The following is a 12,394-nucleotide window of genomic DNA, read 5'->3' as shown; positions in this document are numbered from 1 at the left end:
TATATATATATGTACGCCACAACTTTGGCCCATAACACGATTAAAGGATTAGATATTCTTGTGATATGATCGTATCAGAGAGAGAAAGAACTCCTTGAATCAGGGATAGAGGGACCCCCCCCCCCCCCCCCCGCGTAATTTTTTTCTTAAAAAATATTAATATATACCTAAGTATCAATTTAGCAATTCTGTTCTATAAAATTACACTTTGCTTCCCTTAACAATATCATTGTTTCTTTTAAGAGTATTATTATAACTACAAACTTTTCTACAAATATTTTTACAAACTATTGAGGTAATGAATTCTTATTGGTTTGCATCTAGGTCCATCACTTACATTACATTTTTACTTACTAATAACCAATCATCACATTAACAATTTGCAAAAAAATTTGTCGCTTTAGCATTTTCTTCCTTTTAAAGGCCAAATCTAAAATCTAAAACAAAATAAACAAGCTAAAAAAATTACCGAACAACAAAAATTACCAATAGTAAAGCGAAAAACAATTAAGCCCAATCAACCAATTTTACCCAAAACAAACGACCTGACCCTTTAAAAAAAATTTAAAAAATAACTTTGTTCATACCTAGATGCACATATAAAAAACACAAAAAAAAAAAAAAAAAAAACCATTAGCTGTTAAGCAACAGGACTAGAGGCTAGAGTCGCTGCACGCAACCAACGGCAAAGCCACCCCCTTAACCTCAAGTCTTGGCTTTGTCTATGCTTTGAATATATTTTCGGTACGGGTTTTGTAAGAGTAGCAATTTTGTTATGCCATTTCATCTTTATAATTTTTTTACTTTCTTAGTGAAATTTCATTGTAAATGTCACCCATGTACATAAGCATACAACTGAATCATATAAATCTATGTGTTCCAATTATTTTGTATCTCAACAAACATATATTTTCATTTTTTTTTTGGTAGTTTTTTTCTTTTGGAATTTAAAACCTTGTGCCCGTAGAGCACTCACAGCAATGGTGCTATATTGGTATATTGATATTTTTTAGCTCCTCAAACACCAAAAAGCATGCTCCAGTAGTGGAGCTAAATCTCTCTCTTTTTTTTTCTTTTTTTTTTTTTTTTTTTTTTTTTTTTTTTTTTTTTTTTTTTTTTTAACTCCATTGCTATAGTACACATCTATAGATAGATATGCACTGTTCATGAGAGCTAAAAAAACAAATATTATTTTATTAAATTTCTCTCTCCTCTTTCATTTAAAAAATATTTTCTCTTTCTTTCTTTTTCTCTCTCCGGCTTCTCTTCTTTCTTCCTTTTTCCTTCTCATTTTTTTTTCTCTCCCTCATCTACTATTTGCTTCACCGATCTGTTCTGGATATTCATCTTCATCTTCATTGTTGATCTGTTCTGAGTTCATCTTCATCGCCGTCCCACGCCGCCGACCCATCTCGCCCAGTCCTCCATCTCACCGTCGACCCACTCGCTTGGCTTCTCTAGTATCCCAGTTCACACCGACCCACTCACCAGCGTGGCCCTCGATGGGCCCCACGTACTTCACCATTTCGATTCTTCTTGGATCGTTTGCTGAGTGGACTAGTTGGCCCACTCGGAACTCCGGGCTCAACTCGGTCGAGTTGTCCTACGTTTTCTTCTTCTTCTTTCTTCTCTAATGAAAGCTCTTAACTAAACATTTATTTCATATTCGTTTTATTATTATTTTTTCCCTGCTGTGGACTGGTGGTGGTGGTGGGTGTGGTTGTGGCTGTGACTGTGGCTGATGGTAGAGGTCGTTGTGGTTGTGGTTGGTGGTGTGAATATTTTTGGGTAGTGGAATATATTATTTTATTCTAAGGGATATATTATTTTATTGTATTGAAAACTAAAATAAATTCACTGTTGCAATATGTGTATATGTAAAATAGATAAAGTAACTTTTTGTAGAGTTAAAAAGTTAAATTTTTAGTTCCATTACTGTGAATGTGGTAAGACTTTTGGATAGTTTCGAATTTCTCCTAGAAAGAAGAATCTTAGATGTGACTTGTGATGGTGTAAATTATGTAAGAATTTTGAAAAGGAGTAAGACAGAAGCTGGGGCCAATTTGACATTTCCAATTGTACAGTACTAATTAATGGGATGGGAATTAATTACTGTACAATACTACATGCGTACAGAATGGCTCGAAAGAGAGAAATACACACTTTTCATAAGATAAAATAAAAAAGAGAGAAGACAGAATACAAGGACCCTAACGAATGGGCTTTTTGGAATGCTTCTCAATAATTTCTACTTTAAACTCGTCTGGTCAAAAAGCAAACAGGCAAATAGAATGCTTCAGAGTTTAGATCTCAATAGAGAGATGCAGTCAAATAAATGTACCGCCAGTACGTACAACATCTACAAAAACCTATATATCTAATCATAATTATATATAAAAAAAAAATTTTTGAAATATTTTCAAAAAACAATTATCACTGAATTTTAAAATGCACCTTTCATAGCTAATTCCATGAAAATAAAGTAAAAATTATCAGAATAGTTAAGAATTAATATTTTTGGTAATTACGATCACTTTCTTTTGCTTTCTATTTTTATTTTTTGAAGTTATTTATTTATTTATTTCATTTTGAAAAAAAGGTGGTTTATTACAATTTACTCCTTGTCAAGATTGGCTTTTCCATTCGGACTTTTCTCGAGTTCCTTAAAAATAAGGTTTTTTTTTTTTTTTTTTTCCTACTAATCACAAAGATAATTACATTCTTGGTCATCATTTCATTATCACCATCAACGATAAAAACAACAATGATAAATTGATAATAATGTAATAGACATAGCTTTATTGTCCTTTCTAATTTTAGAAGTAAAGCTAAACATGGATGGTCAAAATTAGAGGCATGTCAACTTTAAATGTGAGTAGATATGTATGAAGTTTGAATGATCTTGACTTGATTTCTGTTTTTATTAAGTGGTGATTATTGGACATTGGTTTTCCCCCTCCCTTTTCATATTGATCCTAAAATTAAGTCAAGAGGATGGTCCAAACAATAAAAAAGGAATTTTGAGAAACAAAACAAATAAACTAGTCAGGGTCAAAAGCATCAACATCTAATTCATCTTTGCATTCAAATTTCAAAGCTAAATGCATTTGTGTGAGGATAGGATAACACCATAAAATAAGTTTATGAAGACCAGCTAATACTTGCTTTTGTGATTATACTAGTTTATTCAAGAAATGCCATCATATTATCATATTATGATGCACAAGTAATGTGTGCATATGTTTTCAAAAAGAAAATGGTAAATTACAAATTGCACCCCTAAAGTTTAGGGGTGTTTAGATTTTACACTTTGAAATTTCAAACTTTAAATTTTACCCCCTAAAGTTTGGGGTGTTTAGATTTTAACGTTTCAAAATTTGGATTTTACCCCCTAAAATTAGTGAGTGTTTGGATTTTACACCCCCAAATTCTGAAACTTTAGGGTGTAAAATCAAAATACTATCAAACTTTAGGAAGTAAATTCCAATCACCCCTAAAATATAGGTGGTAAAATCCAAATTCTAAAACATGAGGGTGTAAAATCCAAACAAGCCAAACGTTAGGGCGTAAAATTCAAATTCTAAAACTTCAACGTGTAAAATCCAATCACCCCTAAACTTTAGGGGTATAATTTGCAATTTACCCAAACGAAAAAAAAAAAAAAATTAATGTGTGCATATAGGTTATAATGGCAGTTTAATTTTGCAATAAATTAAGTTATATAGCTTATTAGTAATGCAGGCAAATTTAATTTAATTTATAGCTTAGGTTTTGGGCCTTTTGGCTCCTAATCCAATTCTATCTATCCAAAAAATATTTTTTTTTTTTTGGGATAAAACATATTGTAGACACTCAATTTTGCACCCATAATTTTTTTTTTTAGTAAATAGCAATATTTATTAGAACACACATAAAAATAGTAATATTAGTATTTTAAATCGGGTTTATAATACATTACACAACCAGAGTATAACTACAAAAAGGCCTAGTGTGTGTGTCTAGTATTCGCTGTTTATAACCCCAGTTTACAATTATAAATGTTAGGCCCTTTTGTAGTTGTACTTTGGTTGTGTAATGTATTATAAACCCGGTTTAAAACACTAATATTACTATTTTCGTATGTGTTCTAATAAGTATTACTGTTTACTAAAAAAAAATAGGGATGTTTATCTTATATTGGTTGTGTGTGTCTAGTGTTCACTATTTATAACTCCAGTCTATAACTACAAAAGTTAGGCCTTTTTGTAGTTGTACTATGGTTGTGTAATATATTATAAACTCGGTTTAAAATACTAGTATTATTATTTTCGTGTGTGTTTTACTAAGTATTACTATTTACACCAAAAAAAAAAAATTGCACCCATAATCTATATATTAAGTTTCTTAATTAATTTCAATCATTCAACTATTTTAAATTTAATTCTCATTGGAAAAAATAAAATTGTTGGTGTTGTATTTTTAATTCTCATTAGAAAAAAAAAATTCCTAGATAAAAAAATCTCAAGTTTTGGTTGAATAAAAATAAAAATATTATTTTTTATATGTGAAATTTGAAAAATATCTTAAGGACATTGACCATATTCTGAGGCACTTAACAACATTATTTGGAAAAAAAACTAGATGGAATTAAGGACTAAATTAAAAAAAAAAAAAAAAAAGTTATAAAGAAAACTTTAATGATGAAATTAAGAATAGGCCAAATGCATAAATATCCCTTAAAATTTTTTCTTATAACTCTCTAAAGTTTCATATTTGTAAAATTGATCCACGGGACAAACTAGGGGTCAATTCACAAATATAAAAATTGAATATCTAGGGTGTCAATTACTAACCCAAACCTAGGGATTTTTATGCATTTTGGCCTTAAAAATAAGTCCAACTTAAAAGAACATAATTTGTATTATACATTTTTAAGATTAAAGATGATATTTGTATATTGTGAATATATATATATATATGTCATTAGAAAATGTTAAGAAAACTATAGTAGTCAACATCTTTACTACTATTATTTTCTTGCATGCGCAGAAGTCAAAAAGGAAAACTAACATATATTTTTCGTTATCCAATGTGGTAATAAACTCTATAGGTGCATGAAAAAGAAAGAAAAGAAGAAAAAGAAAAAAAAAAGGAGCTTTTGTTACATAGAACCACACAACAACACAAGGATCCACCGTGTCTCTATGTTTAGAAGACACCTTAGAGGATAGTGGTCATTAGTGCAGTGACATGACAGTACTGTGTAAATAACAAAGATAACAAGAAAAGAATCACATAATTAATTATCGTAATCATCACCCAATTTTCACTGTTGTGTTAAATCTATACGTACTATCATGAAACCCCAAATAACTGTCAAAGGCTGTCACACTCTTACCTCATCATAAAGCGTAAGTCAGAGATAGAGATAGAGATAGAGATAAAGAAGGAGATGGAGATGGAGAGAGATGGAGGGCTGAACACATCAAATCCGTGGAGCCCTAGTTCTGTTGGTTGGGTTCATCTGGGACACATAATACAGAAGCCTCCCTACAGTACATGCTCTGGATGTGTTGTAGTTTGAAATGACGTTTCAAGAACCCCTTTGACTGCTCTCTGCTCTCTGCTCTCTCTCTCTCTCTCTCACAAAGCTGCCATCAAGATCCCATATTCTTTTCATTTCAACCTTTGTGGTTTCTAGGATGACAATATTATACTAAGAGTCAAGAGTATTGGCAAAAATTAGAAAAATATATATAAAAACTTGTCATGATTGGAACAATATCATTTTTTTCTTAATACACTGTGAAAATTTGTGAATATAATCTTGTATTACAATTTTAATGTGTTTGATTGTGAGGATTGTGAAAAAAAATTGATAGATTTATATAAAAGTGACAACTAATTTATCAGATTATAATTATGATACCGAAATATCAATTATGAAAAAAATTGTAAAAAAAATTGTCTCTATATTAATCAATAATAGGAAATATAGCAAGATAATAATTGTCCTCTCATATTTTCTCTCTTTCAAGCTAATCATTTGATTTGAATTTTCATAGTGAATATAGACATGGTATATGTTCTGTCCATCAATATCAAACCCTTATTATACATATCCACCACTAACGACCAAAGGGAAATGGCATCAAATGCACTCGAAAAGCTGATGCATTTTTTTACATGTAAAAAAAAAAAAAAAAAAAAAGCCTTTCTCAACCTGCATTTCCACAATATTATGCTTTATCCTGTTTGTCTACATTGGATCCGGCTACTGACATCCTTCACTGACCATTAATATTTAATAATTGGTGTAGACTTTGCAAAAGGAACTATGTATCAAAGACAATTAAAAAGGTTAACATATGGATATTGAACATAAATTTCCTTGCATTAATTAACTATCCTCCCTAGCTAGAAGCTAAACTCATGAAGACATGAACTAAATTCAACTTGATTTCTCAAACTTCAACCTGCCTTTTGTGATAAAGATTCAATGCTTTCATATGTATTGTTGTGTTGCTTTATTAGCTAGCGTACATACTTTGATATATAGACAGGGAAAAGAGAAAAAAGTTGAACAAACTTAAACCATTTAGGTGTATTTTTTTTATAAACTAAACCATATAGGTGTATGTAACGAGATTGGGCCACACATTCTCACCTTTTTCGCTCCCTCTTTCCTACTCTATTTAGCACGGTTAAATATATTCTCAGAAGCTAAATAATGAACTAAATTCAACTTGATATCCCAAACCTCGACCTGCTTTTGAAGCAACAAATTGGTAATTGACTATAAATATAGGAATGCAATGCCTATTTATCTGTATTTTTTTTCTGCAACTTATTTGTTTACGTACTGATATATATATATATATATATATATTTTGCTACGTACGTTTACGGATGACCAAATTTACACCACATAGGAGCATGAGATTGAGCCACACATTCTCACTCTTTCTCTAGTTTATACTAAATTTATAGTGACTATATATGACATCATTTTTCTCTAATCTAATTTATTTAGCACTGTTTAATGGTACTAAACTCAAGGAACCTTTAACTTGCTTAGTGCGTGTACAATATATATATATATAAAGTAGTGTTATACTAATCACAACTTGCTTGATTAACAAAGAAAGAAGAGATAGACAAAAAGGCAAGGTAAACACACAGAGAGAGAGAGAGAGAGAGAGTACAACTAGGTCTAATATTTAATCTATATATAATTAAGGATTTTGCACTACCAAGCAAGTTCTAGGAATGAAAAGAAAAACCAAAAGAAAGAGGGAAATCAATAATATATAGCAAGAGTTGGAATTAATTAAAGGAAAAAGGTAGCTATCAAATAATGCTAACGTTTAATATGCTCATACATAAGCCAAAGTCATGTGAAACATCGGCTCAAAATATGAGAAATTGATTTCAAAATCACTTTAGCTTGAGATCAATCCCTTAATTTCCAAAGTGTTCTCACTGGGAGGATTCATTATCTTGCTCAATTTCAGAAGCTGCCTCATCTTCCTCTTCAAAACAGTCAATTCCAAAAGCTGCATGGCCATGTCCAAACGCCTTGATGTGATCTTTGAGTGACCTTTTGTGCTTGAAATCAGAGCCACAAGTGCAATACCATAGCTTCCCACAGTTCTTCTCATGGGTTCTCCAATCCCCCCTAACAGCAAAGGCTTTGCCACATTTTCTACACATGAAGGGCTTGATCCCATGCTTTCTCTTGTAATGGGTTTGGAGGGTCCTAAAGTCTTTGAGTGGTTTTGACCTTGGGTGGTCAATGTTGTTCCTGCAACCTGGTGCACAACAATAGCATGGTAGCCTTAGCATGGCTGTTGGTTGTGTTCCCCTTAGAGACTCCGGGCCTTTTCTGTATTGAGATCCATGCCCCCACATATGCATCTATACAAATATACATATAATTAGCACCAATCAAGTATTTGAGAAAGAGAGATAGAGAATTTTTTTTTATTTATCCAAAAAAAAAAAAAAAAAATCAAGTATTTGAGTCCTGAGAAAGAGAGATAGAGAATTAGCGACAGCACAACTAATTTGTTTATATATATTTTAATAACTAATTTATTGAAAATTTATAGCTGAGCTCAAAATTTTGAGATTAAAGTTCGTTATTTTTGTTATTTAATTTTTTTAAGCTTCACTTTTTAAATACAATTGTATTTTTGCTCAAATGAAAGAATTGTTAACTTTTCTAAGGGTCAAGTCCTAACATTAACTTTAAAATTAATTATTCATAGAAAGTCCTAGAATTAAATTTTCCTTTAAAAAAATTACGACTTACTAGAGAGGGAGGAAGCAATATCTCATTGAATCAAAGAGGAATTTATGCTGCAAGATTCAGGTGTTTTTCCACTTAGTAAGATTCTGACCTATCCAGAAAACATCCATACATTTCTTTTTTCCTATGGATGAGAACATTCATATATGATGGCTTCCAAAAGTACTGAAAGTTCACAGGGTTAGGTAGGGTTTTTATTATATTGTTTTACTTTCCTGCATGTTTACTGCATGCTATTTTGCTGTCGAGTTTGAATTGTTTTTGCTTCACATTTCTCGAATCAAGTTCCGGTATACAATTTAATGCCACTAGATTCTAGGAGAGAAAAAAGGTTTGCTTCGGAGAGGTAAATTACACATGGGTTTTCTTTGGTTCTTTCTAACTGGTTTCATCCTTCTTTGCATATTGTGTACACTAACAGAAAATGAACACAAACTGTTGCATGTTTAAGAAAAGGGATGCTTTAATTTATTGACAGATAAAGCAATACTATGTGTGGGGTTTCCATGTACTAGTATGTGAGGTGGGTTTACTCTTCTGTTTGAGTGTTCAGATTGAGAAAATTTTAAATTTTGGGCTTTGATAAAGATTATCTGAGCCCTGGACAACTGGGATATCTTCAGTTTTACACACCTGCAAATGTGCAATACACAAACTTCTAGGCACAAAAAGCATAAGACTGTGTGGTTCAATCACATAAAGAGGGGTAATGATCCCATTCTTATTTTTTAAAATCCCAAAAATCATGTTAAAAGATTAAAAATAATAAAAGGAAGTGGGGATGGAAGAAAATTTAAAGGAGAGGAAAAAAAAAATTATAAATTGTCAAACCAAATTGTGTGTATGAGTGTGTGTGTATATATATATATATATATATATAATTATATATAAAATCTAAAGCAACGAGGAGGAAAGGACTCATTTACTCTTTTATCCCATCAGCCCCTTAAAATAAAAGTTAAAGGTTGAAATCAAGCTAGCTAGAAAAGAAGTGTACCAGCAAAGAAAGGAATGGGTTTTCTCTTTTTCATCCCACATTAAAAGGAAAAACAGAAAGGGATGGGAGAGGAAGGAAAAGGAAAAGGGAACCCTCAATTTTTTTCCTTTTTATTTTTATAAAAAAAATTTCAGGAGCATGAAAGTTCACAAACCTGCATGTTGTTGTATCTGTTGAAGGTTTTGAAGCAAAGAGGGCATGAGAACTGGGTTGGACCAATCAAAATCTGAGCAGGTGTAGGGATCCAATACTGTCCCTTGTTGAGCCTATCTGGAAGGTACCCAGAAGCCACAGTAACTTCATCTTTATCTGAGATCTCTGTGGAGGAGAGGGTTGAGATCAAATCAGCAGAACTAGGGCTTGGCAGCCCTAAATGAAGAGCTACTGTCACAGCTGGGTCATCATCATTAGAGGCAGCACTAGTAGAAGAGAATAATAATTCTTCTTTGTCTCTGTCCACCTTGTTCTTATCCACTTCCATGTAGGAGGAGGATGATTCTTGTTCTTCATGTCTTGTGGGGCTTAAACTGAGGAGAGGAAGAGCTTCTCTTAGAGGAGGAGAAGGAGGTGAGGGTTCAAAGTAAGTGAAAGAGTTTGTTGTGTTTACATTGATATTGTTGTTTGAGCAATAGTCGTAAGGAGAATAGAAGGATGGGGTGGAGGATGTGGAGGAAGAGTAGTGGTAGAGAGAATTGAGGTTGAACCATCCACTGAAGTGATTGGAGTATGGATCAGTCATGATGGGAGGAGGTCGGAGAGAATGGATGGTAGATGGGCAGGTTAAAATAGAGAGAGAGAGAGAGAGAGAGAGAGAGCGTGAGAGATGAAAAGGTTATCAAAAGTTTATATGGTAGAGATTGAACAAAACCACCAAAATTAAAAGAAGTGTAACTGTGTAAGGGGTAGGCTAAAAGAAAAGAAAAAATGTACAAAATCAAGATAGATAAAGTGAACACAATTGAGTAAAAAAGGAGAGACAAGAAATCACTTGTGAGGTGTGACTAAACAATAGACAAATTATGCTAAAGCAGGAGAGAGAGAGAGAGAGATGGGAACTGTGGAAGGGGGCGAGTGTAAGATAATCTTGGAACTTGAAAGAACAAGTTATTGTTTGTCATAATGTGAAAAGAGGAAAAAAATATATATGTATAGAAACAACTTTTATGTCATAACTCTTGCCACAATTTCCATAATCATGATATGTACTATCATAAATTTAAAAAAAAAAAAAAAAAACCTATAAGTAAATATAAAAATAATGTTTTATCAATTATAATTACACATGACATGTCAATAAGTTATAGTAAAAGTTGTAGTAAACTATTTGGTCATAAAAGAACAAAACAGAAAATTACAAATTTATCTCACCGACCCAAGAATAGAGATTAAAGAACGCGAAAGTTAAGACCAAAGACAAAGTGGTAATTAGGGTTGGAGGTTGTCTCCTGTAACCATAATAATCACATAACATAAGAGAGAGAGAATAGCTGGTAGTTTGTACAACAAGAATTGAAGCATTATACGTACAAAACAAAGCAGCATTACATGACCTAGTATTTTATCTTCATCTCTTGTGATTTTCTCTTCCTTGGGAAACAGATAGTTCCATTCCAACCCGGCATTGGCTTTGGTTGGTGGGCGCGCCCTGGTCGGCTTAGCTACTTACTGCCACAAAGACTGAGTGCTATAACTCTCCCCAACAGGTGATTCATATATATACACTTTGGCTTTCAATCAATTGTATGAGACTGCAGTTTGGCCACAGGTATTTTGGGACGAATGGAAGGAAGGGGAATCCACTTGTTTTAGAGGTTTTTTAAGATAAAGAAGTTGCCATTTTACTTGTGGAAGAATTAAAGAGCCCCTTCTTTAAATAATTGAAATGTTTTTTTTTGTGTGTGTGTGTTTACATGAGTTTATTTCATTAAGTTAAATAGTGCAAAAGTAAAATTAAGAATCCATTTGAGAACAGGTTATTTAGTTGAAATTGAAATTTTTTTTATTGAAAATACTGTAAATATGGCTAAAAAATAGCTGAAATAGTATAATGAGATCCATGAATGGTACTAAAAAGTATAATAAAACTCATAAATAGTACCAAAAATAAGTTAAATAGTAAAAAAAACTGACTTTTTAATCTAATGCCAAACGCACACTAAATATAGAAAAAAAAAAAGAGTGAAAATTAAAATTTGTAAGAGGCCAAACAAACCAAATAAGTTTAGCAAATTGCATATTAAAAACTATAACTAATAAAATATTTTTAAATAAGAAGAAGAAGAAGGATATAATAGTTAAATTATATGATACCAAAAAAGAGGGAAAAAAAAAAAGAAGAAGAAGAAGAAGGATCTAATAATTAAATGATATACTTTTCTTTTTCATTTCTTTATTTATTTTAAATAATTAAAATATTATGAAAGGGAAACTATCTATTTGTGGGGCCCGATAGTTTATAGGCCAGACCCACTTGCTCGTGGGGAGCCCGCAAGCCCAAGCTGAAAAAAGTTATGGCCCAAGTTTAAAAGTATAAGGCTGAGGATGGCGCAGATATGCAGCCGAGGACGGTTTAGTCCTCGGCAAGCCTAAAGCTCCCTTGACAAGAGGGGTAAAAGAGAACTATAAGAACAAATCCGTAAGAAGATCTAAAATATCTCAGGGAAGTTGTCCTTAATACCCTTCACTGATAAGACTTTACACCTAACAGAACCTGATTTTTAGGCTTTATTAACCATCCCCAACAATTCTGGGATTAGATTGACGGGACAAATATCAATCCTGGAAAAGTTGACCCTACACGTGGACGAGGGACAGCAAACGTAGGCTAGTATAAAAGGAAAGGTAAACTAATTAGAATGGGATCCCCCATCTCACTTCCTGGGAAAAACTCCAGGGATGAGAATGCCCGGATAATATATGTACACCATCATGAAAAACCCACCGCCGGGTAACCGGAGAAAAACATTAAGTGCTCCTCGGACCTGATCTGAGGAGTCCAATCCCTCAAGTTACAAAGCTGCGGGACTTGGATATCTAGGCTAAAGCCTTTTCTTATCTGAGTTCCCTAAAATCCGGTTTGGACCAACGCTCTGTGACCAAACGTTAGC

At 32.5% G+C, this 12,394-nt stretch overlaps 1 protein-coding gene across 1 annotated transcript; it reads right to left on the bottom strand.

Annotated features, from left to right (window-relative positions):
* Window positions 1-7,288: 7,288 nt before the first annotated feature.
* On the bottom strand, window positions 7,289-10,159 carry LOC126717797 (zinc finger protein WIP2-like). The gene is made up of 2 exons (XM_050419704.1): window positions 9,442-10,159; window positions 7,289-7,896 (listed from the first exon to the last, which is right to left on the bottom strand). The coding sequence occupies exons 1-2, from the start codon at window positions 10,024-10,026 to the stop codon at window positions 7,459-7,461; spliced, it is 1,023 nt and encodes a 340-aa protein (XP_050275661.1). The 5' UTR covers window positions 10,027-10,159; the 3' UTR covers window positions 7,289-7,458.
* Between the last annotated feature and the right edge of the window lie 2,235 nt (window positions 10,160-12,394).

This window comes from Quercus robur, chromosome 1, assembly GCF_932294415.1.
Source record: "Quercus robur chromosome 1, dhQueRobu3.1, whole genome shotgun sequence".
Taxonomy (NCBI): Eukaryota; Viridiplantae; Streptophyta; class Magnoliopsida; order Fagales; family Fagaceae; genus Quercus; species Quercus robur.
This window is presented reverse-complemented; position numbering and strand designations above follow the sequence as displayed.

Bases quoted from the DNA above. Each gene is read 5' to 3' on its own strand.
- LOC126717797 (XM_050419704.1), bottom strand. From the start codon at position 10,026: ATGACTGATCCATACTCCAATCACTTCAGTGGATGGTTCAACCTCAAT. The intron at 7,897-9,441 runs GTTTGTGAACTT...ATATTTGTATAG, and splicing joins ACAGATACAACAACATGCAG to ATGCATATGTGGGGGCATGG.